The sequence below is a fragment of the Xyrauchen texanus genome, chromosome 24, assembly GCF_025860055.1.
Source record: "Xyrauchen texanus isolate HMW12.3.18 chromosome 24, RBS_HiC_50CHRs, whole genome shotgun sequence".
NCBI lineage: Eukaryota > Metazoa > Chordata > Actinopteri > Cypriniformes > Catostomidae > Xyrauchen > Xyrauchen texanus.
This window is the reverse complement of record NC_068299.1, coordinates 2,991,956-3,018,769: the sequence shown is the minus strand read 5'-3', so window position 1 is coordinate 3,018,769 and position 26,814 is coordinate 2,991,956. Positions and strand designations below refer to the sequence as shown.

The following is a 26,814-nucleotide window of genomic DNA, read 5'->3' as shown; positions in this document are numbered from 1 at the left end:
CGAGAAAATTTTAAAATGGAATAAACCATTTGTTGTTATTCTTATTTGTCAATTGTAATCATCTTAAAGATTATGCAAGGGGTATATACATTTATGAATTGTATGCATGTCCATGTTATTTGTGTAATAGGTGGCAGAAGGTGCAATCTCACTCGAGGGACTATCATGAGAATCTTCTACTCGCTCTGGACGTCTCGTCCTTCATTCAGCAGGCAGATAACATTGTCTGTTCCATTAGTAACATGGTAATACTTTTTCTTTCAAAGTTATTTCAACAGTGCTATTTATGTTCAGATCTCATAGACAATCCAGTATGAGAGCGCCATTTCTCTTTGACGTGCCCTTTAATGTTAATAAATACTCCACTGCTGCACCGCTGTTTTTGTATGTTGACATGGTGATGTAATCTAAGAGGTTATTTATGGTTCGCTCTCCTTTTTTAACTTTTCTTACAGACAAAAGGCCTCTCTCTACCCAATGGTGTGGAAACAAGCCGAGACGTAGAGATCCGGGACATTGCCAGTCAAATCATGGTGTGCGATTCACAATTCATGTCCCATTTTTGGTGACACGACAGGCTTTGAGCCGTACTTTAAACACAGCATGACATCTGTGCTTAAAGGTGTTAGATCACAGTCCAAATCTCCATCCTGACTCCTGTGTGTTTTCCTGTCGAATGTTTTATGTCTGTGGTTTCAGATGTTGGATGTGAACGTATCTCAGCTGTCGAACCTGCACCCAGTGTTGGCATCGAGGGTCATGCAGAAGCAAAGTGAGGTGAAAGACTGCTGGAGTCTCCTCCAGAACGCTGTCAGGTAACTCAAGCTACTAATTTCAGCACCACTATGATGAGGGACAAATTCTCAAATAAATGGTACTTTTCCAACAGGTTAATAACCTCACTCAAATGCACCCTATATATGTGCCATTAATTAGCTAGATGCAAAAAATAATTGTTATATTACAATTTACATCTGCACAGGCAAACATCTGCAACATCAACTGAATTTGAACTAAATTACATGCTAATCTGAATGTGTAACGCTGTCTTCTTAAAAATGTGCGACGCAGTATCCTAAATGTCTAAAACGTTGGTAAATAAAGTGGGCTAAAGCACATAACTGGTAATCAGAAGGTTGCTGGTTCAATCCCCACAGCCACCACCATTGTGTCCTTGAGCAAGGCACTTAACTCCAGGTTGCTCCGGGGGGATTGTCCCTGTAATAATTGCACTGAAAGTCGCTTTGGATAAAAGCGTCTGCCAAATGCATAAATGTAAATGTCTGTTTTTTTGTCATCCAATCAAAATCAGAAAATAAAATCAACAAGGAGAGCCAAATCGAAGATACGTCAGGGCAGATACTCACTTTAATTGCTCAGCTCAATGACATAATGTATTTGTGGAGCGGAGGGGGGCGGGGCCGGGTCGGAATATCGCGCGCCCGGTCCCCAATCGGCCTGATGAGGCGCCCGGCCCGCCCGCCCCCCTCCGCTCCACAGTATTATGTATAATGTATTATTAGTACATTAAAATAAAATAAATACATTAAATAATGATAAGTATCTACATTTAAACAGATAAAGTTTAAAAGATTTATAACCTAAATTAATTCAATGTGTTCAACCCTCTGTAAAGTAAACAGTGGCAGTGGATATTGACTGACTTTATAGCTAAACAATGACCCAAATATTCCATAGTCTTCTAAAGGCATATGTCCAAAAAGTACATCTTTTTTCAGTGAACATCTTCACATAGAGTAAAACTGGCTCACATGAGATCTTGTGTTGATTAGCGCTAAAACAACTCCAATTCTTGTGTTAACAAACTGTTCACTAAAGTCACGTCTCTCCTCCATCTGTTTATTCCCATGTGCTTAAGTATTTTTAAAATGTGACGTAATCGTGCATTTAGCTCTCCATCTTAGTGGCTTTCTTTCAAAAACATTGCTTGATTTCGGAAGTTACTAGGACCAGATGTGCAATAAGCTATCATGTCATTCGCAGTCTCTATTTTAAATCCCCATCGAGTAGGAACAAATGAGAATCCATCATCAACATAATTAGAATCAGCGATGGAGCTGCTGTTTTCATGGCTTTCGGCCGCTAGTCCAGTTGGCAGGTTTATTTGATGGCTCAGTGTTGTGTTTTTAGGAACGAAAAGGCAACTCGATGGCCCTCCGCCCCCTTGTTAACCAAGGAAGCCAGTGACCCTGAAACCCAAAGCCAAGAGCTGCCCGGAAGCGTGGGAAGAGACCAAGGGAGAATTATGGGAAAGGAGGTGAAGGAGGAACAGAATCGTCTGAAGGGGTTTACGGTATGCAGCTCTGCTTCTATTATAGTCAGAAAAGTTCATTCTCTCATAACGCTTGTGTTCCTTATTTTTCATTTCAAACTTTTTATCTGTTTTCTTGTGGAGCCAAAGAAGCGACAGACTAAAGGCCTTTCACATGTCTTGCGTCAATGTTCCCCAAGGTAACTCTATGGAGTGAAATAACAAGCTACAGCGTTAGTTTGCTTTTCGTTTTTGCCTCTATCTGTGCTGCTTTTCAATTGCTTTTCTACTAAAGCGTGCTTGACGGGCGTCTTTGCCCATGCTTTGTTTAGATGCCAAGTCAAGTTATAAAGAACTTCAGCTTTTCAAAACTTGTCTCAAGAACACCTGAGTTCTGTTCAATTCATTTGCGTTGCATCTAGCTTTTTTCACGCAAGAACGTTTTGGTCTGAACGGCCCCTAATAGGTTTTGCAAGGTTTTGCGAAAGTGACTGTAAAGCAGTTCGGCGAGAACCAGCCTGGCGATATAAACAATACTTTAATAATTAACTTAAACAAAAGACAAACACACACACCCGGCCACGCCCAATGCCCTGTCACATTCCTCCCTCGTTCTCTCAGGCAGGGGAGCCCCCGGCATGATGTACACCCCCCCCTTTCCCTGGGAGAGGGCGTGCCCTAAGCCCCGTCTGCCGGCAGGTCATCCCCATCTACCTGGATGAGGGAGGGGACAAGGGGAGGGAAACAGAAATATAAAAAATGGGGGGGTACTTTCTGTAACAGTGTAGTACCCTGCAAAAAACACTTTAAAATTTAAACGAGAGGGAAAAGGCCAACTCGGATCGGCATTGAGAGAGAGAGGAGAGAGAGATGAAAAAAAAAACACTTACTCGCCAGTTCTCCGATACGGCGTAACTTGTTCCTCGGTCACTCTCCACATTCTACCGGACGACAGCCGTGCCTCTACAGGCGGATCGGAGGCAGACCTCCAGCCCCTGGCGGATGGAAACAGAAGGGGTCTCCCCCGCCCCTGGCAGCGGTTCTCCCGCTCCAGGTGGTCGGCAGCGAGCCCCTCCCCACTCGCGGTCGGCGGTCTCAGACCCCGCCGCGTTTCAGCGGCCGGTTGGGGACTCCTCCGCCCCTGGCAGCAGCCCTGACCTCTCCAGGCAGCTGGTTAGGAGCCCCTTCTCCCCTCGCGGTCCTCCGTCCCCCTGCAGACAGCAGGGGTGGATGGTAGTGGCGAGAACTCTACTACGGCATATCCCTCCTTCTTCCCGGGTTTCGGCACCAGTGTAAAGCAGTTCAATGGAAAGGAGGAGGCGAGAACCGGCCTGGCGATATAAACAATACTTTAATGATTAACTTAAATAAAAGACAAACACACACACATGACGGACATGTCCGTAAACGATCTCTCTCTCCTTGCTCCACCATCCGCAATCAGCCTCTATCCTTCACAGAGGCTTAATTAGCCTGATAAGGGACCGGGAGTGTATAATCACGACCCAGCCCCGCCCTCCGCCCTGTCACAGTGACACTCCATCATGCAACCAAAAGTTGAGGAAAGTCTTAACTTTTGCTGCAACAAACTCTAATGCAGCCATCCGCTGGCCAATATGAATTTGACTATTAATAATATGATAATAATAATAATTAGTGAATTATTAATACTGATAGCGGAATATCATGCCACTCACATGAGAATAATCATAATATACTGTAATACAGTACTGTGGGTGTAGTTACAATCTGAAATAAGGGAGGGGCGCGTTATAAACTGTGGCTTATAAATGGGCATTTCCAGCGTTACGGACGTGACATTAGCATCTTGAACATCTCATAGAAAATACTCATTACCAGTATATTGAACCATTTGTATGTATAATATAGACATAAGCACATTTTCATTCTAGACACGTTTTCTACCAGTGTAGACTGGGATATTTAGTGCGTTATGGACGTTTTTGGGAGACCACACACTTTGTAGAAACTACAAAGATTGTTGATGAAATTAACAATTCGGAAATAATACTAGCCACATAATTGGTAGAAGGGTTGGCCCTCCAAAGAGCAGGTGATATTCATTTTTTATTCATTGTCATTTTCACATAAATGGAATAATGCACCCAGTAGGGTGAACTGATTGGTAAGTGGGCACAACCGGTTGGTGAAACTTCTGCTTGGTTTTAAAGTCAACCGGCTACAGTATTTTTCTTCGCTTTGCAATAGAGCATGGTTACAATGGTTGCAATGCCCCATATTAGACAGTCAATGTAAATTAATAAATTGTCAAATAAATAGTAAAATCACCCCATTAGTGATGCTACCTGCAACACATACAGTAAGGCATGTGTTGTGAGGTATGTTGAGTGTATTTCTACCATTAATTAAATGACGATTGGCAATTTGCCCAATTACATAACAGACACTGAATATGAGCAAGCACAAATTCCCCTAGTAACATGTTTAATGATGAGTTGTGATTGTATAAGACCTCTGACACTTAGTCTGGCTCCTCTTTAGACCACACAAGCACACTTGCTGCTCCTCCAATGCTGATGGTGCAACCCGCTCCTTTAAAGTGACTGATTAACTTGTTATTTAAGATGGCAAATTGTCAAGTCAAGTCCTCTTTGTGGACCTCTTTTCCTGCTCGCTGGGATGCAATTCTATTTCTCATTTATTTGATGGCATCCTCTCTATCTAACAGAGCCTCGTTGTCTGTGATACACCACATTCGGGAAAAGCTTTTCGAGGTGTTATTGAAACTGGCGCTACACATCTAGACATTTCCATGAGGTATGGCATGCTGCGATTGCACGGTAAGGGCAAAAGCAGACAGCCAGGACAAACAGTATTCTCTCTCAAAACACCCGACACGAGTTGACATTATGGCTGAAATAACATCTTTTGGACTTCTTTGCACAAAATAGGAAAACATTCATTGGATTAGTAGAATGGCAACATAAACCATATTACGAGCTGTTAGAACTGAAGAAGAGCTTCACTGTGTGCACTTTGTGTAATGATTATTTTGGCTAGATTCGAAAGAACCGACTCATGAGAGTCGGAATCAGGCTACACTGGTGGTACTCCATGTTTTGCGCTGCAGATTTAGTAGTGGTGTTGCAGTGCCTTTGAATGGTAGTGCTGGAAACACTGTCACTGAGCAAAGGTTTAACAATGGCCGCTTGTTTCGACAGTGCTGGCAGCAGAATGGAGTGGTGGTGGAGTAGTGGTCTAAGCACATGACTGGTAATCTGGTAATCAGTAGGATGCTGGTTCAAGCCCCACAACCACCACCATTGTGTCCTTGAGTAAGACACTTAACTCCAGGTTGCTCCGGGGGGATTGTCCCTGTAATAAGTCCACTGTAAGTCGCTATGGATAAAAGCGTCTGCCAAATGCATAAATGTAATGTAATGTCGTCTATGAGCATGAGAATGAGAATGCACAAAACCTACTATCGGGGTACCAAATGCTCCCACCAGCCTTCAAACAGAACGGCCCTCACAGCTTTACACCCACAGGAGTGTTGAGATGATTATGGGATGTTAAGGTCGAGATGTACAGGCTGCAGCTGTTGAGGGGACTAGCCCAGGAAACAACATACAAAAGGGTGTGATGACAGATGTATTCACATTCACATGCACTCTAAAGTCAGCCAGAAACATAGGCGAACGCAGACACAAATGCTTGGCCAATGCATTGCAATTTTGCGGCCCCGTTGTATGTAGTTGCAGCCTGTGATGACCAATGAATTGAAATCTGAAATATTTCGGAACACAGCTATATGTGAAATCGAGCTTGTGTATCTAGAAACGTTTGTGTTCTTGTATTTGCCAAGAGTAATAGAACATTTCTTGAATTAGCCCAGCTGAAAAATACAGAGATGATGTATGTATATATTTTATATTTTATATATTATATATTATATGTCTTTATGAAGCCACTGATTATAAAACATATGATTTTTATGCATATATTTGGGGTGAATTTTGGAAAAACATTAGAAAATTGCCATTTTGGGTTGCAAAATTATTATAATTTTTTTTAAGGTAATTGGAAGTTACACAAAAGTATATGAAAAATGATTAATTACGAGCAGTAAATTCATAAACAGTTATTGACTATTGAAAACTAATAAACACTAGTGATGATATACTTGCTGGTATAATCATAATGACATGTAATGTAGTATTTAACATAACATGAATTCAATAAAACAAAGATTTTTTTAATGATGGAACAGCTGAAAATCATTTGTAAAAAAAAATATATATATATGTGTGTTATATATGTGCTATATATATATATATATACAGCTTTTGGAAAACAGGTCATATACTATTATATAATCTAGTTGTGACATAAGTAATTTAGCTTTTTTTGTTTGTGATTTTCTCCCCATTGCTCCCCAATTTGGAATGCCCAATTCCCAATGCGCTTGTGGTGGCTTAGTTACTCGCCTCAATCCGGTTGGCGGAGGATGAATTTCAGTTGCCTCCCATCTGAGACTGTCAATCCGCGCCTCTTATCACGTGGCTTGTTGAGCGCGTTACCGTGGAGACATAGTGCGTGTGGAGGCTTTGCGCTATTCTCCGCGGCATCCACTCACAACTCGCCACGTGCCACACTGAGAGCGAACCACATTATAGAGACCACAAGGATGTTACCCCATGTGACTCTACTCACCGGGCCAATTGGTTGCTTAGGAAGCCTGACTGGAGTCACTCAGCACGCCAGTAATTTAGCATATTGAATATACCTTAAATACAATATATATATATACAGCACTGTGCAAATGTTTTAGGCACTTGTTGAAAAATGTTGCATAGTGAGGATGTCTTCAAAATGAATGCCTTAAATAGTTTTCATGTATCACTTTATCATACAAAATCCTGTAAAGATAAAAAAGCTAAATCAATATTTGGTGTGACAACCTTTGCCTTTAAAACAGCCACAATTCTAATAGATACACCTAGACGCAGTTTTTCTATTTGTAAAAGTAATGTTTACGAGTCTAAAATTTATTTTTCGTATTTACACACTAAAGCTGAAAATATAAATAACCATCTTAAGACAAATGCTTTTGTGAAACATCTTATGTGCCTAAGACTTTTGCACAGAACTGTATGTATGTATGTATATACTGTATATAGTTGTGACCTTTTTGTGACTTCAACAATCTGTGACAGCTACCTCTCAGCCTGACCAGCTGACTATTGTTCAATCAAACCCTTTCTAAAACCAGCAAAACAGATCAGCTTGATCCTAGGTTCGTTTTAACAGCCGATGGAGTATAAGCATGGGGGTGGCATGATGGCTCAATGAGTAGCTCTGTCGCCTCACAGCAAGAAGGTCACCGGTTCGAGTCCTGGCTCAACCTGGGCCTTTCTGTTTGGAGTTTGTATGTTCTCCCCGTGTTCGCGTGGGTTTCCTCCGGGAGCTCCGGTTTCCCAAACAATCCAAAGGCATGAAAGACAAGTGAATTGGAGACCCTAAATTGCACATAGTTGAGAGTGTGAATGTGTTTGTCTGTGTTTTTTAGCCCTGATCCAGGGAGTTTTCTCACCTTCAGACCAAGACAGCTGGGATAGGCTCCTGCCTTACCTGTGATCCTGCAAAGGATAAGTAGTAATGAAAATGGATGGATGGATGCATGTCTAAACCTGTTGTTATACAGTATGTTATGTATTCCTTGTACAACCATTCCTTGGTTGGTGTGCGTATTAGCGTGTGTATATTCAGGATTCTTGTTTAGTGACATGGGCCTGTTTTTGGGCTAATGGCTCCCAGATGCAGTACCCACTTACTCCATATGGCATATTGCTATGAGAACTCTTGGCTGACAACATTCCACAACTTTACACTAAAACTGAGGTCTTGAAAGATGGAGAGAGGACTCTGTCCAAAGAACCCAAAAAACTGATGAAATACTGAGCAAAAACTAAGCGCTAATTGGTATCAGGACTGGGAACGGGGGCTGAGGAAGTCTTTGAAGAGCTATTCTGTACCACCAGTGACATCATTTACTATTCCTTACATGTCGTCATTCAGGAAAGGCCCAGGAGTTCATTTAAAAGCCTTAAGTGACTTCATGTGAATGATGTAGTGGGCATGTGGAGAGGAGACGTGCAAGATGGTTATCGGCGCAGCCTGTCTAATTACTGATAACATGCCATTGTGTGATAAAACTCAAATTTTCCACTCCTTGAGTGCCGTGTTTGTAAATGCTGTTAAGCTTCCATAAATGTGCTGCTCTCTCCAAATGTCACTTTCTCAGGCGACGATGTCTATCAGGCTTCAGACGTCTCTCTCCCAAAGACTCATTTCTGCTGAGCTCATAATCAGAGAATGCCATGCCGAGATTCATATGGTGCCATAAGAGGCATTATTAATCACAACAGTAAGCCGAAATTCATCAGCATGGAAGCATTCATTTTTATTCACCTTTGTTAAATTATAACATGTTTAAAACTATGATAATGTAACAGTTTTCAACAATAATGACAGTCCCACTGTTGTGGCATTATTTCCACCACACCAAGCAATTATGCCTTTAACTAGTGAGCGTGAGACTTTCTAGAAATCCACAGTGCTAAAAGTGCCTGAAGTTGATGAAACAACCTATTGTGCAGTTTTCTGTGTTAGCAAACAATGGTTCTCAAAGTTAAAGTGAACCTGAAATCACTCAATATGAAATTCACCCTATTTACTTTCCTAAAACACATTACTAGTCTTATCGAGTCTTCTCCAAATATTCCTGTGGAGAAATAGAAATAGACACAAAGGAGACAACTGATGACATACAGTAAGAGTATAGAGCATTAAAATGTATGTGGATTAGTGGGCTAAAGCACATAACTGGTAATCAGAAGGTTGCTGGTTTGACCCCCAGAGCCACCACCATTGTGTCCTTGAGCAAGGCACTTAACTCCAGGTTGCTCCAGGGGGGATTGTCCCTGTAATAAGTGCTCTGAATTAGCCAAATGGCTATTTTTCATCTGTAGGCCCTTGACATTAGCCATTTGGCTAATTCTGTCACATTTACAGTCATGTGCATTAATGTGCATTGCCCCTGTAAGTAAATAAATAATACAATAATAATAAAGTAAATGCACACCTTAGATTCAGTGGTGCAAGTTATGGAAAAAATGTATAGCCATACCTTGAAAAAGGCTGATTGACGAAACATTCGAGCATATATTTTGAGCTTGTTTTAATTAACAGCTGTAAACCATAATTCTCTGCTTATCCGGGTCCTTAAAACAGCAATAGAACATTCTTCAGTAGCACATGGCGTGTCCAGAGAAGCCTCATTTATTTTTTAAACTGTTGATGTAATGTCTGTGAAAAAGCATCGTAGCCCGAATAGAGTTTTTGACCTTCTTTGTACGACATGATGGTGAGCGAACACTGAGAGAATAATTATTTTCCTGTGTTGGCTTTCTTCCGTGGCGCTGGATCCAGTTTAACAGTGCTGCTTACTGTAACTTTACCCAAAAAAATTCCCATTTTCTGGGATTACATCCACACCATCCACAACTCCAACCGCACGGTGACATTTAAGCCTGGGTTACCATGCCAACGGCGCAATTCAGTGTAGTGAGTGACGCATCAGTGTGACGAGGGACCACCGTGTTTCTGTGCTCGCTGCTGCAAAACTTCAAGCATATAAGAACACGTGATTCTTTCAAGTTTCTCAGTTTATACATACTGCTAGAAAAATTAGCAATTTCTGTTTTTGCCTTCACAGGGTGAGAGAGACTGTGAGCGCTTCAGTAAACCCTCAGACGGCCAAGATGACACGCAGCAATGTGCCGCAGAGAGCCCAGCACGCGTCAGTGCCAGCGATTTCACCGTCAGACTCCAAACAGCATCTGAAAGGTGATACTAAGCACTGTCCTGACTTGACACCTTTTTTAACACACGGCAGTTGAAGTGATGCAATTTTAGTGTCCTCCAAAAAATGGCCATTCACTTTGTTTCCTCTTATATTTTTATAGTTTGGCTGGACAGCAAAGAACCCTGAATTTATCCATATAGTTCATTGAACTTGACTAGATTATATTTGTAAAAAAACAAATTTTAAGCTAAAAATGTAAATTAAATGTAATAAAAACATTTTAAAGGATTATTTTTTATTTATTTTTTTTATTAAAAAGGAGAAAGTTGTACGACTGTACTTATAGTGAACTGTGAAAATGGTGAATGACTTAAAATACCTTAAAAGTGAAATTCACACTAAATAATCACTTAAATACAACTCTCAGTTCAAAGTCCTTTTGATGTTTTTTCTGGGGGCTTAAAGTCAAAAAACTGTGGTGTGACTTTCCGGAGATGGTAAAAAAAATTTCATCTCAATGAAATCTGAAATTCTTGAAAAATAAATATTGGAAGTAGTTTGGAATATATTTTTATTATAATTTTTTTTTAGTAAAAAGCAGTCAAACTATTTGGCTTTATTATATAATTTTTTTCAGGTGATGTAACCAGTGCAGTTTGCCATTTTGATATGTGACAAAAGGACTCATTTAGGCTCTTTTAAACAAACATCATATATTTTAACATTCTTATCTTGTTCAGGTTAAACTGAGCAACCGCAAGAAAACAAAATAGCTCAAAAATGTATTATATTTGTACAAAATACATTAATAAATAAATAATAAAAAGTAAGTGACTCGCCTCAATCCGGGTGGCGGAGGATGAATCTCAGTTGCATCGGTCTGAGACAGTCAATCTGCGCATCTTATCACGTGACATGTTGACCGCGTTACCGTGGAGACATAGTGAGTGAGGAGGCTTCACGCTGTTCTCTGCGGCATCCAAACACAGCTCACCACATGCCCCACCGAGAGCGACAACCACATTATAACGACCATGAGGAGGTTACCCCATGTGACTCTACCCTCCCTAGCAACCGGGCCAATTTGGTTGCTTAGGAGACCTGGCTGGAGTCACTCCGCACACCCTGGATTCAAACTCGCAACTCTAGATGTGGTAGTCAGCGTCAATACTCGCAGAGATACCCAGACCCCCCAAATCTCCTACTATTAATGAGATGTTTATTATTTATGTGGAATTACTGTAATTCATTCAGTTCTGCAGCCTAATGCTTCCACATAATCCAATGATTATGTCAACTACCCACATGCAGATGAGTTGTACTAAATGAAAGTCCTATGTTTTGTTTTACAGCGGGAACCCTGCGGGGCCCGAGTCCAGGGGCCACCCAGCGCTCCACACGCAACTCCAGAGATTCTCAGTGTCTGCAGACAAGGTGCCCATTTATTACTTCACCATTACACAACTGTTACACAATCACTACAATTCGAAAACCAACTGTGTCCAATCGGCCAGAGAACACTGAACAAATTAAGAAGCTCCTTCAGCGGACCTCAGCAAACCTCTTTTCCTGTGGTTCCGCTGACTTGCTCTGAACCGAGCCAAGAGTTTGGATTCCTCCAGAATAAACTCATGAAGGGCTTGATTGATGTGTCTGTGCTAAGTGGATGCAGGTTGCGTGTTTGTTTGACACCCGTGTCGGCCTCTGCTAGTGTATGTGACTTTGAAAACCCAGTCTACGGGTTCTGAACGCAGTCTGGAAAGAGTAGCCAGGAGTTCAGAGGCCAGCCAGATCGAAATAAGGATCTCCACTTTTCCCTTTCTGTTGTGAAATGTTGCCTTCCTGTTCATTAATGGAATGTGACATCCCGGCTCTGTTCCAAAGCCTGTAAGCTGCCTAGGTAGGCTACATTTTAAAGGGATAGTTCACTCAGAAATTACAGGTCTTGTCATGTTGTTCCAAACCCTTATGACTTTTTATCTTCTGCAGATAGGAGATGTTAGGCAGAGTGTTAGCCTCAGTCACCATTCACTTTTATGTCTTTTGTGTTCCATGGCTGTAAAACATTGCCTGGGTGGTCGCTAGGGCATTGCTAGCTGGTTGCTAGGAGAAAAACAAAACAATCAAGGAGAAAGATCAGCAGAAATATTAATTATAAATATCTTCCTATTTGATTTAATACCGAACAATGTTCAGATAAAAAGTAAATATTGAGAATCCTGCTGGACCTGCACACACTTGTGTGCTCCACAGGTAGCGCACGCAACGTTCACATGAAACACAGATGCGCGAGTCAGATGAGAGCGCTATTAAGTGCTAATGAAACGCAGAACGTGAGATGAATGTAATTGAATTTGCACATGTTTCTTAACTTCTCTCAGTCTCGCGTGTAGCCCCGCCCACTGATAGATAATCCCACGCTGCACTCATGAATATTGATTTATCGCGATATACACAATATAGCAACATCTCTATCGATTGACACTATTGTATATCGTCGGTGCTATATATATCGTCATATCGCCCAGCCCTTGTAGGGAGCAGACAGTAAGGCTGCTCACATCTCATCTTTTGTGTTCTGTACAGACTCTGTCCTGGCTCAAAGACAGTGTTACCATGGCCACTCAAATCTGCAACTTGTCCGGGCCGAGGGGTTTTGAAGCAGCCAAGAGATGTCAGGCCACATTGGAGCAGGACATCCTGTCCAACAGAGAGAGAATAGAACTGGTCAAGAGGGTGAGCACATGTGTCAGGGTGGATTAGCGCTCAAATATTCACTGGATTTACACAACAAGTGGGCAGAGTTACCCGCTGCAATAACTTTATGATGCCTAGTGTTGAAAAAAAATATTCATAAGTATTATTATAGTTGTATAAGTTGAAACCAGTGAACATTTGTTTAGTTCAGATTTAATGCTGTCTCTCTTATTGAGATCCTTGTCATTATTGTGCCAAAAAAAGTACTACTGATTTAGTTTTGAGTGCTGGTGGCGTAGTGGGCTAAAGCACATAACTGGTAATCAGAAGGTTGCTGGTTTCATCCCCACAGCCACCACCATTGTGTCCTTGAGTAAGGCACTTAACTCCAGGTTGCTCTGGGTGGATTGTCCCTGTAATAAGTGCACTGTAAATCGCTTTGGATAAAAGTGTCTGCCAAATGCATAAATGTAAATGTAAATGTTTTATTATATAATGTAAAGTAATTAAAATATTATATAAAATATTTACAGTAGTTCTCATAAATAGCTTTAATAGAGTAACGGTGCGTTCACATACAGCACGAAGGGAGCACTTTGTGTGGTGCAACTACATATAAAGTCAATGCAAAGATGCGAATAGACGCGAATTTGCGCCGGTGTCACGAATGACGTGACTCAAGCACGCAAAATGGCTTCATTCGGTTCATTCAGTCAAATTCGCTGGACGCCTTGTCGCGAAAGCCTAGCAGCATTGAGATTGTCCGGATGTCACTGATGTACTGACGTAGTAGCAGAAGAAATCTGGAAAAATGGATGGAAACTTTGTAGCGGTGTGTGGGCACCCGAAATTGTATGACACAACGTCATACATGTACAGAGACCGCACGAAAAAACACATTGCTTGGAGGAAAGTGAGCGAGGATATTGGACTTCCTGGTAAGTTCTGAAAATATGCGCGTCTACTTGATTCCAGCTATTGGTTGTACTTTACTATGAACCAAGTCGTAGAAGCCCCTCCTCCTGTCCTTATCCAGAAGAGGAGGAATACTCGCGGATTAGCGTTACTCACGCGAATTGCAATGCAAGGCGAAAATTTTCTTCGTGTTGTATGTGAACGCACCATTAGTTTTGACAGTACGATTTCCAGAATTACCTGTGCTGCAATTTAGGTTTTAATTTTGTAGTAAAATGTATATTTAAATTCTGCTGATTGTCTCCACATTATCGATTCTGTTGTGTACGTTTGTGTGTATTTACAGTACATGTACATTTATGCATTTGGCAGATGGTTTTATCCAAAGTGACTTACAGAGCCCTTATTACAGGGACAATCCCCCCGGAGCAACCTGGAGTTAAGTGCCTTGCTCAAGGACACAATGGTGGTGACTGTGGGGATTGAACCAGCAACCTTCTGATTACCAATTATGTGCTTTAGCCCACTACGTCACCACCAGTTGTAGTTATAATTAAAAGATCATATAATGCTTCTCTGAGTGACGTAGTGAATTATAGTGAAACTGGGTAGCTTATCGGTAATTTAAAAACCCTCAAAACTCTTAACTAAAGCATCAGATTTTAATCTCATCCGTCTTCAGGAGGGTCACAGTCTGGTTCGAGCTCAACACACGGGCAGCACAAAGATCCAGGAGTTTCTGAGTCAGCTGGAGGTTTTGTGGGAGGAGCTGAAGAGAAGACATCAGAGGAACGGACTGGTGCTGCAGGTTTCAGAGGAGCTCAACTGCAGGGTAAATATCGAAATAATGACCAGATGTCTAAAGCACAGCAAGTTGGAACAGTAGGGAGCACAGGTGATCCATCAGCCAGTCGACCCGTGACATCTGGGTCTATGAATTGTGAAACGCTACATTTTACAATTAAATTGACTTTACTTGTTTTGACTCGATCCATGCATTGCAATAAATTGTGGTGCCAGACAGAACACAGCTGTTAAAATGTCTCTAGTGATGTCTGAATTGATACATGGGAGCTTGTTTATTATGATGGACAGGTGGTACGGGTGCTGCAGTCTTTGTGCAGTCTGGAGGTGTGGCTGGAGGCGGTGGAGTTGTCCATTAGACAGGCGTCTCTAGTGGGTGACCCAGAGTCTGTGAGCGTGGCCGAGCAGGAGAGCTGTCAGCTGGAGCGTGAACTGCAGGACAGATGTCTGGAACTGCAGAACCTCAGACAGGAAGTGCATCATCTGAGCACTCAAAGACACCTGCACACTCAGCTGCTACCTGCACGCCTCAGAGATGTCGAGGAAAAGTATGTGCTGACACTTGGTTATGACTCTTAACTCTTTCGAGGAGTAAGTGTATGAGTGGATATTACATGAGGAAGTCTAATTGTGTTTAAATGACAGTGGAGTAGCCACGAGTGTGCCAAGGTGTGCAACTGCCACCCAAAACGTGAGGTTGCACTTGGGGCGTGATGAATCACTTGTTACAGGGCTCAATTCTAAGGATTTTTTCTACTGACCCGATCGGGCCAGTGATTAAGAGTTTTACTGGCCCTGCCAAAATTTTCATTGGACCCAACACAAAAACGACTAATAGCTGTTTTTACCATCATGGCTTTAAAAATGTGTCCGAAGAAGATAATAATCTTTTACATATATTATGTTTTTAAGGCAACGCCCCCAAAACCAATCACATTTATAATCTGAAATCATTTTTGAATCGAAAACCCGTGAATCGAATCGATTCGCTTTCAAACCAAAGATTCACACCCCTAGCTTGCACACCGAAATGAAATGACAGGCTCTTTGACACTTTATTATAGCATGTAGGGGTGTAAAATGCATCATTGTTATGCTGAAACGTCAATGCATCGAATACCAAATGTAATAATCAATTATAATAACTATAATAATACCCAGAGTGTTACAGAGGCCGTCTCAGATTACACACGCGCTCGTAACAGACTGAAGAATTAAACGCACACTTTAAATTAAGAAAGTCTATGCGTGTGTCCATACAATAAAAGTAAGTGAATTGTTGTTCTTTTCCTCCCCGATTATGATATGAGAATACACTAGAAAAGTTAGGCTATACTAAACTGCATTTTTACTGTGTTTATTGGTTCAGTAAATGTTCCCCTGATGATATGCAAATCTATTACGCATAATCAGTGGTCTACTTACCATCTGTTTGCATCATGTCAGACATGGTATTGTCATTTATTTATATTTGCTTAATAATTAACATAACAACTGTGTTATTTTCTTTTTTATTATGAACCAATCTTCCCTGAACTCCATTAATCCAAAGAGTGTTCGGAAAATATTTGTAATCTTCTTACAGTTGTGCATTCTTCTATTCAAGATGATGCATTATTGATTTATTTCTTATCCACAGTTAAGTTTTTAAACCAGTGAATGTCACTAAAACCTGGTGCATTTTTTGTAAATTCTTCTATATTGTGCAAATTTTACCACCATTTATATTTCTGTCTTTAGCATATTTTAGAAAATAATGATGAATAATTAAAATTAAAAAATGATGACGAATTATTAAGCCGTATATTTTAATTTGAAGCCCGTTGATAAAAAAAAAAAAAAGCATTTAAACACAGCACAGAGCTTAAAAGAAATATAGCCAAACATAAAGTCATGCAAAGGTTGTTAATGATCATTTTATTATATTTCACTTAATATATGCACACCCAGTTTCCTCTTGGCACACCCAAAGTCTTGTTTCTGGCCACACCGCTGGTTTATGCTTGAAACATGATAAAACTCGACTTTATTCAAAAGCAAAGCAAATGTATTGTTCTTACGCCATGAGCATATCGGTCTTTCTTGTTATTATAAACCTCAATAAATTGTTTAAATCTCTCTGAAAACAAGACTTCATATCGTTTGCCATTTTGCTCCTTAAGGAATCGTGTTTTAATCGATATTTTTATTGGAAAACAAGACAAAAAAATACTGATTAAAAAGGATTTATTTCACAGTCTAATATATAATAAAAATGTAATGATAGCAAATGAGACGTCCACAACAATATTGAACAATATTCACTCAAAACTCACATTCAAGTATTTGAAAAGACAAAGCGTGCATTGATAAAGCTGTTAGTGCATTTGTCTGTCGATGATCTTAAAATGGTCAATATATTAGTCACTCATTGGATAAATTGCAGAACATTGTCACCTAGTGAATGTATAACTGTTGTCATTTCATCATGGGCCTGTTATTAAAGGGACAGTTCGCCCAAACATACAAATTCATGAATATTTTACTCAAATCTCGAGACATTTATCACAATGTCCAGACTTCTCTTACAGCCTACAGTGACCAGGGGCTGTCATATACCAAAATAAAAGCACCTTACAAGAAGCTCAAATGACTTGTGTGCTGTATTCCAAGTCTTCTGAAATAATTCAATAGCTCGCCTTTGTGTGAGGAACAGACCAAAGTCTTTATTTACTTACAAAACTGATCCTCTCACAACCAGCCAGGCAAGATTTCCAGAGTAAATGTTGGACGCATGAGCATCAGCGGTTATTGTTGGTGTCTTTTAGGTTCAGCAGTGTGCAGGCAGGACTGACCCAGAAGAGCTCTGAACTGAAGGACACTCGGATGCTCACAGAGTTCCTGGAGAAGGTGGAACTGGAGGAGAGCAACTGCAGCACCCTTGGAGAGGTCAGACTCAATTCTGTGATGTGGCACCATTACAAGCCTGAAAGCAAGTGAAATGGGCATTGAAGACTGCACTCTGTAAGGATGGTAACCGGAAGGTTGCTGGTTCGAGACCTATGAAATATTGCCATTGTGTCCATGGGAAAATGCAATCATGTGGCAAGCCAGATTAAAAATAGAAGCTATATTAGAAGTGCCTCAAACTAGTCTTTTTTAAAAATGTTTGATATTTAACACAAAACTCTTATTCTTCATTGTTTGGTGGTCCACCAGCCCCTGTGTGGAGATCTGGACTCAGGACCTTCTCTTCTGGGCTCACCCGGGAATGGACACGATGAACCCCTAATGGAGAGCGTTGGGAACCCTGTGGAGGAGCTCCGAGAAGCTGTGGAGATGCTGAATGACACGGCGAGGGAGAGAGGCCGCTCGCAGTCACATGACCAGAGCATCCAGGAACTCCTCAGCAGGGTAGATGGAGTTGAACGTTTTTTTTAAGTGTTTCAGTGTTTCAGGCAGAACTGGCAAAAAACATCTGAAATTGTACTTAAATTCTGACTCTTTCACTGTTTGTCTTGTGCTTGCATCCCAGCATTCCATGTTGTCCGTACGGGTGGAGCAGTGTCTGCAGCGTTGTGCGGAACTCACCGAAGACGTGCTGGAGATGGAAAGTGAGATGGCCGTCAGATGTGAGCCGGATCGCTGCGGACTGGATAGACTGCAGGAGTACCAGGACAAGCTGGAGGTACGGGCAAACTAAACATTTCTAAAGGACTTCCCAAAAAATTTGAGAAGCAAAAGATATGAGTATGATTGTTTAATGTACTGTATATATATATATATAGGAGTAATTTCTTCACTTTCACACCTTATTTTAATCCTATTTAATTAAACCCACAAGCCCTTATTTCTCATGAAGCAAAACCTTTGAGATTTTGTCATTTTATCACTCCACAGGAATGTGTCTCCTCTTCTGTCGCGGCGTGCAGGGCTGGACTGGGACCTTTTCTGCATTTCGCTGCACCGTTTTGTGGTTCTGCATAACAGTCATTAACGGAGGCTCATTTTAGCTTCTCACGGCCCATTCGGCCCGTTTCACGACCGACCCACCGGCCCACTCGGTTCTCCCAATGGCCAGTCCGCCCCGATCGGCCCCAAAGTGTTTCGGCCCACCGGGAAAATGCCCGGTATGCCAGATTACCAGTCCAGCCCTGACTGCGTGTCATTATTAACACTGCGTTTATGAACCCCCTACGACCAGGAACATTTGCCATTACACAATCATTCAATTAAAGTGAAAGCGGAGTGCTTTGCGTTTACTATCAAAGTTTAAACTTGTTTAAACTTACTAGAGGTCGACTGATAGTGGATTTTGCTCATACCGATAACTAAGGGGGCTGGTAACCTATTAACTGTTTTTAAAATCTATTTATAGAATCTTTAAACATTTTTAGAATCTTTCCTTAATTTGAAGGGAAAATCCCAGATGCAGATTTGGTGCATAATTGGGACATTTAACGATAAACGATAAGCCCGAAACACACTGGGGACTCTTATTTTGAAATAATGAAGAGTTGATCCCTTTACAATGCTCTATATTAAAGTATTAACCAAATTAATCTTTTGTTATAGTCTATATATTCACAAGATGAAGGGTTTGTGCATATATACAGTATACTGTATATATATATTTATAAGTTACACCACATGAGGTTTAATTAAATGTGATGAATATAATGAGGTTTAAGTTGAAGGCACAATGTAAGTGCTAAGGGGCTCATTTCCATTTAGTTGCTGTAAAGGGATTCATGGAAAGGAGGAGGCGAGATCCGGCTTGATGATATAAATAATATTTTAATGAAGAACTAATCAAAGACACAAACACACACACAGGTGTCGGACAGCTGCCCATAAATCTCTGTCTCTCTGACGCACTGCAGTCTCCAGTCGGCCTTTATCCCTCTCTGAGTCTTGATTAGCCTGATTAGGCCCGTCCTCCGCCCTGTCACATTCCTCCCTCGTTCTCTCAGGCCGGGGAGACCCCGGCATGACGTACATCCCCCACCCCCTCTTTCCTTGCGGAGGGGCGTGCCTAAAGCCCCGTCTGCCGGCAGGTCATCCCGTCTACCTGGATGAGGGAGGGAAACAAAAACAAATGTGGCACCTACATGCCGTAATGGCGATCGTGCCAAATTAACAAAAACATTTTAAAAAGAAAGGGAAAGGCCAACACAACGCTGAAGTGGAAGAGAGAGGAGAGAGAGTTCTCCGATACACCGTAGCTTGGTCATCGGCCACTCCTCCACTCGCTAACGACAGCCGCGCCTCCCTGGATGGATCGGAGGCAGACCTTCAGCCCCTGGTGGACGGAACGCCCCGCCACATTTTTGGTGGACAGTAGGGGTCTCCCCCGCCTCTGGCAGCGGTAAACGCTCCAGGCAGTTGATTGGGAGCCCCTCCTCCCCTCATGGTCGGCAGCCATTCCTCTGCTTCCAGGTGGCCGGGCTCTTCCGGTGGATGGCCACGGCTGCTCCGTTGGGGTGAATGGTAGTGGCGAGAACTCTACTACGCCACATAACCTCCTCCTTCCCAGATTTCGGCACCAGTGTAAAAGGATTAATGGAAAGGAGGAGTTGAGAACTGGCTTGATGATATAAGGTGTCGGACACCTGTTGTGACTACTGAGAGTCAGCCAGATGCTTGTTTTGTTCAATAGGCATTATGAAGTCATTCCCACAGACCTCACATTACTTTATTACACACGCAGGACACCATTGTGTGCATAAGAATGTGCATTTAATGGAATTTATGATGTGTATTTGTACATGTCAGCATGCACAAGTGCTGGTTGATTAATTTGTTGCTGCATTGTGGGGTGTGTTGTGATATACACCGATCAGCCACAACATTAAAACCACCTGCATAATATCGTGTAGGTCCCACTCATGCCGCCAAAACAGCTCTGACCCGTCGAGGTGTGGACTCCACAAGACCTCTAAAGGTGTCCTGTTGTATCTGGCATGAAGACAGCAGATCCTTTAAGTCCTGTAAGTTGTGAGGTGGGACCTCCATGGATCGGACTTGTTGGTCCAGCAGATCCCCTAGATGCTCAATCGGATTGCGATCTGGGGGATTTGGAGACCAAGACAACACCTTGAACTCTTTGTCATGTTCCTCAAACCATTCCTGAACAATTTGTGCAGTGTACCGCATTATCCTGCTGAAAGAGGCCACTGCCATCAGGGAATACCATTGACATGAAGGTCTGTACGTGGTCTCCAACAATCTTTAGGTAGGTGGTACATGTCAAAGTAACATCCACATGAATGCCAGGACTGAAGGTTTCCCAGCAGAACATTGCCCAGAGCATCACACTGCCTTCGACAGCCTGCCTTCTACCCATAGTGCATCTCTTCCACGGGGAAATGACACTCATGCACCAGGCCGTCCACATGATCTAAAAGAATCATGCTTCATCAGACCAGGCCTCCATCTTCCATTGCTCCATTGTCCAGTTCTGACGCTCACATGCCCATTGTAGGCGCTTTCGGCGGTGGACAGGGGTCAGCATGTACACTCTGACCAGTCTGTGGCTACGCAGCCCCAGAGCACTGCGTGTTCTGACACCTTTCTATCATGGCCAGCATTGTTTTTCAGCAATTTGTGCTACAGTAGCGCTTCTGTGGGATCGGACCAGATGGGCTAGCTTTCGCTCCCCACATGCATCAATGAGCCTGTCGCCGGTTCACCGGTTGTCCTTCCTTAGACCACTTTTGGTAGGTATTACCTATCAGTGGTTTTAATGTTGTGGCTGATCAGTGTATGATGTATACTTCAATGGCGTGCATTGCACAAACACACAGCTGTCTGAAACCCCAATGCAAAGGAAATGACCTAATCGCTCACACTAGAATAATTTGACTCTCATGCACAAAGCATCTGACAGTCTCTTTTTAAGAAACATTGAGCAGCTGGATTCTTATTAAGCCTGTTACGCTTTTAATTACCCTCAGAAATGCTTTTAAACATGCCAGCATTGCATACGTAATGCTTATGGTTCCTTTTAAAGAGTTAAAGAGCTGATAGTGTGAAGCAGATTCAATTTGAGTTGTAATGGTTGTAATCTACATTTTCTGGCAAATGTAGTTGGTCAACCGCTGTTTCATGCATACTAAAAATTGCCATTCTTTGCTCAATGTACATACTGCATCCTCCAAAATAGTGCAAGTAGCATGCTTGTAACTTAATATGAACGAATGGGTGTCATTTCTCCAGGCAGAATACAAGGTGTTGAAGGTGGAGATGGAGGCTGTGGAGAATCTGGCTGGTCGTTTGACAGATGTGTGTCCAGAGAGAATGCACACAGTGCGGAGAGACACACAGAGCAGCCTGTACGGCTGGCAAGAGCTCAACAAGAGTTTGGCTGAAAACAGGAGGAGACTTTTGCAGTCTGACCAGCTGCGGCAGTTCTTCAGAAACTACCTGGCAATGATGTGAGTCAACTGTAAAACAATTCAAATAAGACCTTTGTTTATTTCATGTTGTGTTACAGTTGCTGTTACTCGTGAAAATTGCCTCAAAATCAAAAGAAAGAAATAGAAATGTATATTTTGTTTAAGAAAATTGGTTTTCCATTATGACAATATTTGCATGACAATTAAGGACATTTTCCCCTCAAATTCTTATTACAGTAAAGCAAAGAAATTATATTGCACATCTTAGTAGTTTTTGTTGTACTGACTTCGTATGCAGATTTTATAGTGGTGAATATTTAAATTTTTTTCCATAAAAAATATTGGTTATGCAATTTATGTACAGTAAAATTACAGGAATGATAAAGAATAATTGGGCAACATTTTCAAACCAAAAAACTCAAAAGTAAACATTATGTTTACATTATGGTAATGAGAATTTGGGGGTAACCAGGGGCTTAATTGTAATTAAAAAAATTATGTCACAATGCAAAAACATTGTAATGGCCATAAAATAGTCATTAATGCAAAACGTTTTCATGAGATTCACTAAGAAAGTTGTATAGCTACTTTCAGAAAATCTAATGTTCATTTATGAATGTTTGATCTCTGAGTTTATATACACCATGGTTTTTATAAATATGTTATATATAAAGAGAGAGTGAGGGATGTGACCCAATTAAGCTCACCCAAATCTAAGTTTGACATGTTTTCTTATGGAAATGTTACAGCGTTCCACTAATATGATTATTAAATCAAAGATTAATCTCTCATCTAAACACTCATGTTATGTTTTGTGATATACTGACAACAATAAGTTACTTTATTTAATTGCTAGTGTGAAAAGTTCAGGGTGGGTTCATGAGGAACATGTGCTCTTAATAAACCCACTATTCTTTTAAACATGTAAATGCTTCACATTTGACAAAATAAACACCTACATTTTTATATTGTTTTTAGATTTAGATCCCAAACATCAAGACCAGTTAATGAAATATAAAAGAAAAGAAATAATATCAAGTTGCATTTGATTTGATTTTAATCTCTTAATTTAATCGGATTCTTTTTTTTTAGCAACTTCCAAAATAGCCGGCGAACAGTGGTAGCACACGTTCCCAAATAACTCAAGAACGAAACATTTGACTTGCTCCAAATAAAAACTTAAATGATACCAACTAATGTGTGCATTTCCTTTGCAACAACACATTTTCTCTCCTGCTTTCTGTCTTTTTATATTTCTAAATAAAACTGTAAGTGCACTTATATGGTACGTGGGCTTAATAGGGTCACTCTATATATATATATATATACAACAGCTAGTTCCGGTCCTCAAATCTGATTGGACGAGAGCGGTCCATTAGCATACCATAATGTCACAATGCAAAAATATCCAAAAATCCCAAATGTTATGGATAATTCATGTCTGTGTTTGTTAGTGTGTTTGTAAAAGCGTCTGGTCAGTGTCATATTAATCTGTGTGTGTATCGGTCTGAAGCTCGTGTCTTCATGTGCTGCTGTTTATCTTCTCTCAGCTCTTGGACAGAAGACACCCGCTCCTGTATTTTCTCAGAAAGCGCTCTGCGTCAGAGCCGAGAGAATCAGGAACCATTGGTTGAGGTTCTGGATCGGCAGATAGAACAGAAGTTTGAGGAGTTCGATCAACTCACTGTCACTGGAAAGAAGCTCTTTGATGACAAACACCATCTGAACAAAATGGTATGAGGCGATTTAAAAGGGTCAAATGATAAATATATGTATTATTTTTCCAGAGGGACATTTATAATATTAATCAAGATTTAAACATTTTGTTTGAAATAGCATGACCACTATTTGCCCTTAGAATTAAAGGGGCTATTTTTTTACGTCTTTTAAGACTTCATTTTAAAAAGTATCAACCATGGCTTTTGAAGTGATCTGAAGGATTTGGACAAACACTTCTCTTTGTCTTCAACAGATCCAAGAGAGGATGGAAGAGCTCAGAAGCATGCTGGGATGGATCCTGGTCCATTGGAGGGCTCAGAAGGATCAGCTGTTGACCAGACATAGAGCTGAGGAAGCCCACACAGATGCCATTTATTCAGAAGCTACAGTGTGCACAGTGCATCCACAGGTAGAACTTAAATCACTGGTGCTCGTGTTTAATGTTGTGTCCTCATAACACATGCTAATTGTGCTGTTCTTTAGCTGGAAACCTCGCCAGAAGACTCTCAGAAGAAATTAGAGAGCTTAAGTGCACTTCCTGCTGACCTGGAGGATACTTTTCAGCACAGCGATGGATACGAGGTGATGATGAGCGTCAGTCCAAGAGGAAGTGATGTCAGCAGTAACATAGAGAGGCCTGAGTCACCCTACCTGATGATGAAGGAACCCAGTTCTCCGAGTCTAGGGGGCACTGTTAACCTCATCCTCAGCTTCAGTAACTCTGGAGACACACAAGTCCAGGTACAGGAGCCTGGTAGGAAGGGTGGCATACCGGTGCCCGAGCCTGTGCACAGGGTGAGAATTATTTGAAGAGCACAAACTTCCATGCACACACAGTCAAACCAGCCCAGTCCCTTAAATAAGCTGTTGAAGGAATGGTTCACCCAAAAAAGTGAGTTTGACTATACATGTATCACATATAAGTCTTCTGAAGTCATACAATAGCTTAGTGCGAGGAACAGCGTGAGGAAGTTATTTTTTACTGATAATCTTTCCCCCTGCCGAACCTCTGGAATCTCATTGACGTCCTTCGTTTAGATTAAAAAATGGTGTGCTGATGCAGCATGCCAAGTTTGACATTGATGCATAAAATCGCAAAAACAATTTGCGAATAAAAGAGCGTTCCCCCTTCTGTCACTCACTCGACGTTGTGTCGATGAAGTGACACTAGGAGTCGATCTTGAGAGCCGAACACACCTTCAGATCTTTGAGAAAAGGCCAATGAGAAGTAGGCGAATTGGCGAGCTGAATTTGCATGCCGCTCCCCGACATACGGGTATAAAAGGAGGAGGGTAGATGAATTCATTCAGATTTTTTCTTCGGAGCCGAGCGGTCGCACTACAGCTTGCTGAGTCGTCTGCTCCTCACCGCCTTCTCTCCTTCAGAGCGAGTTTGCTGTTGCATCTACATCGCTTTACAGTGGTCTCTCTTCATCTGCACTCTACTGCAGATTGCATCCATGGTTGCTTCGACAGCACTACTGAAAGAGTTTTATGTCTCTAAAAGAGTGTGCGCAAGTGGCGTTGAACGTCTTTTTAAAGACGCGTCTTTTTAAAGATGTCATTCCGCCTCTGTGCAGTTCCTGGATGTGGTCGTTACCTCTCCGCCTCTGACGGTCACGAACACTGCCTCACGTGTCTTGGGCAATGTCACATTGAGGAAGCGTTCGTGGATGGTTCATGCTCTCATTGCGAGAGTATGACTATAGCCACTCTCCGAGCGCGGCTCTCCTTCTTCCGAGGGAGCGCCTCCTCGGCTGTCCCCCTTCCCGGCTCCGCTATCTACAAGTACGGCGCTGATGTGGTGGATGCTCTCGATGTTTTATGGGCTTCACTGGGTACGGCTCCGCCGGGTAATTCCCCACGGACCGCCCATCCCATGGCACGCTCACTGGCTTCCGTCCCCCTTTGGGGTGAGACACCCTAATGTCTCCCCGGAGCCCAAGACCTGAGATGTCGATCACTGCATCGGAGGGCGTCCTGGCGGTGTCGGATGCGGAAGACTTGACCGGACTGCTGCCTTCGGGTGTGGCAGCCCGGTTTGAGGCGGACGCTGAACTCACTGCCATGTTTTCCCGTGCCGCCGGATCCTGGATGATTGGTTGCTCGGTTCGGCGCCGCTTGCGTGTCCCCCGGGTCCATTCTTCCCGGAAGTGCGTGACGGGTTGACGCGATCGTGGAGGGCCCCTTTTGCTGCCCGGACTGATCCTTCAGCTCATCCGCCCTCACTACCCGGTGACCGAGGGTTATGCCACGATGCCCCAGGTGGAAAAGGTGACACCTGTGCCCGCAGAGCACCGCCACCTGGCGGAATTGGCCGGCACTCCCTTCCCAAGCCTGTAACTCCCTTCCCAGTTGATAAGTCACTTATAGTCAGTTAAGTATCTACTTGGGACCATCAAAAACATTTGATACTTCTGAATGAGAGGTGTTTACGGTGATGTACCGGTGGGCATGTGTGTACTTGCCCGGTCACACATCAGACTCGCCGGCTTACGGAGATCAATCATGGATAAAATATCTTTAAAAGTCAGTGAAAGTTCAATTTGTGCTGTTTTCAGACTTGTGTGAACTTTTTCTGGGACTTGGCATGGATCAAAAGCAAGTTTTTATGGTTTATGGGTGTTTTTCCATTCACCACCATTGTTTTCTCTCACCGATGGTCACAAATATGGCGGCTGCTGGGAAAAGTGACGTCACTGGAACAGGTCATTAAGTGTAACATTCATTTATTCATTCATTTAAAGGAAGTCTTATGGGATTGTAATGACATTAGGTTGAATATATAATGGCAGATTTGTCATTTTTGGGTGAACTATGCCTCTAACATTTCTTTTTTACCTGCTTGTGTCACAGTTACGAAAGCACCTACATCAAAACCCTGTATTTCTTAGCCCACTCTGTTGTCAGCTGTTTTCACCTGATTCCTTATAGTTTCCTCTTTCTTCTTTGACTACATCCTTCTGTTTTATCTTCTCTCACCTTCTTCAGCTCGCTGAGTCTCACTCTTCTCCCTGTAAAAGCTATTGGAAACGCTGCCAGGGGCTTTTTGGTAGTTTAAAGCGAAAGAAAAAGATTTATCGACACAGTGCAGAAGAGGTAAATAAAGTTGTGATGTGTGGTCCTGCATGAATAAACAGAAACGTGTTAGTGGTGCATGTAGATTGCAGTGTGATGGACTGA

The 26,814-nt window shown here is 42.0% G+C and overlaps 1 protein-coding gene across 1 annotated transcript in view; it reads left to right on the top strand.

Moving 5' to 3' along the window:
* LOC127617567 (uncharacterized) overlaps nucleotides 1-26,814 on the top strand; it is an 81,478-nt gene that overhangs the window by 33,555 nt on the left and 21,109 nt on the right. Inside the window, exons 8-23 of the mRNA XM_052089538.1 lie at nucleotides 131-245; nucleotides 456-533; nucleotides 700-815; nucleotides 2,152-2,314; nucleotides 10,032-10,162; nucleotides 11,474-11,555; nucleotides 12,708-12,857; nucleotides 14,416-14,565; nucleotides 14,829-15,085; nucleotides 17,345-17,465; nucleotides 17,736-17,930; nucleotides 18,052-18,204; nucleotides 21,735-21,952; nucleotides 23,464-23,647; nucleotides 23,886-24,041; nucleotides 24,116-24,427. Of these exons, the coding sequence (XP_051945498.1) occupies nucleotides 131-245; nucleotides 456-533; nucleotides 700-815; nucleotides 2,152-2,314; nucleotides 10,032-10,162; nucleotides 11,474-11,555; nucleotides 12,708-12,857; nucleotides 14,416-14,565; nucleotides 14,829-15,085; nucleotides 17,345-17,465; nucleotides 17,736-17,930; nucleotides 18,052-18,204; nucleotides 21,735-21,952; nucleotides 23,464-23,647; nucleotides 23,886-24,041; nucleotides 24,116-24,427 (2,581 nt within the window). The remainder of the gene's footprint in view (nucleotides 1-130; nucleotides 246-455; nucleotides 534-699; nucleotides 816-2,151; nucleotides 2,315-10,031; nucleotides 10,163-11,473; nucleotides 11,556-12,707; nucleotides 12,858-14,415; nucleotides 14,566-14,828; nucleotides 15,086-17,344; nucleotides 17,466-17,735; nucleotides 17,931-18,051; nucleotides 18,205-21,734; nucleotides 21,953-23,463; nucleotides 23,648-23,885; nucleotides 24,042-24,115; nucleotides 24,428-26,814) is intronic.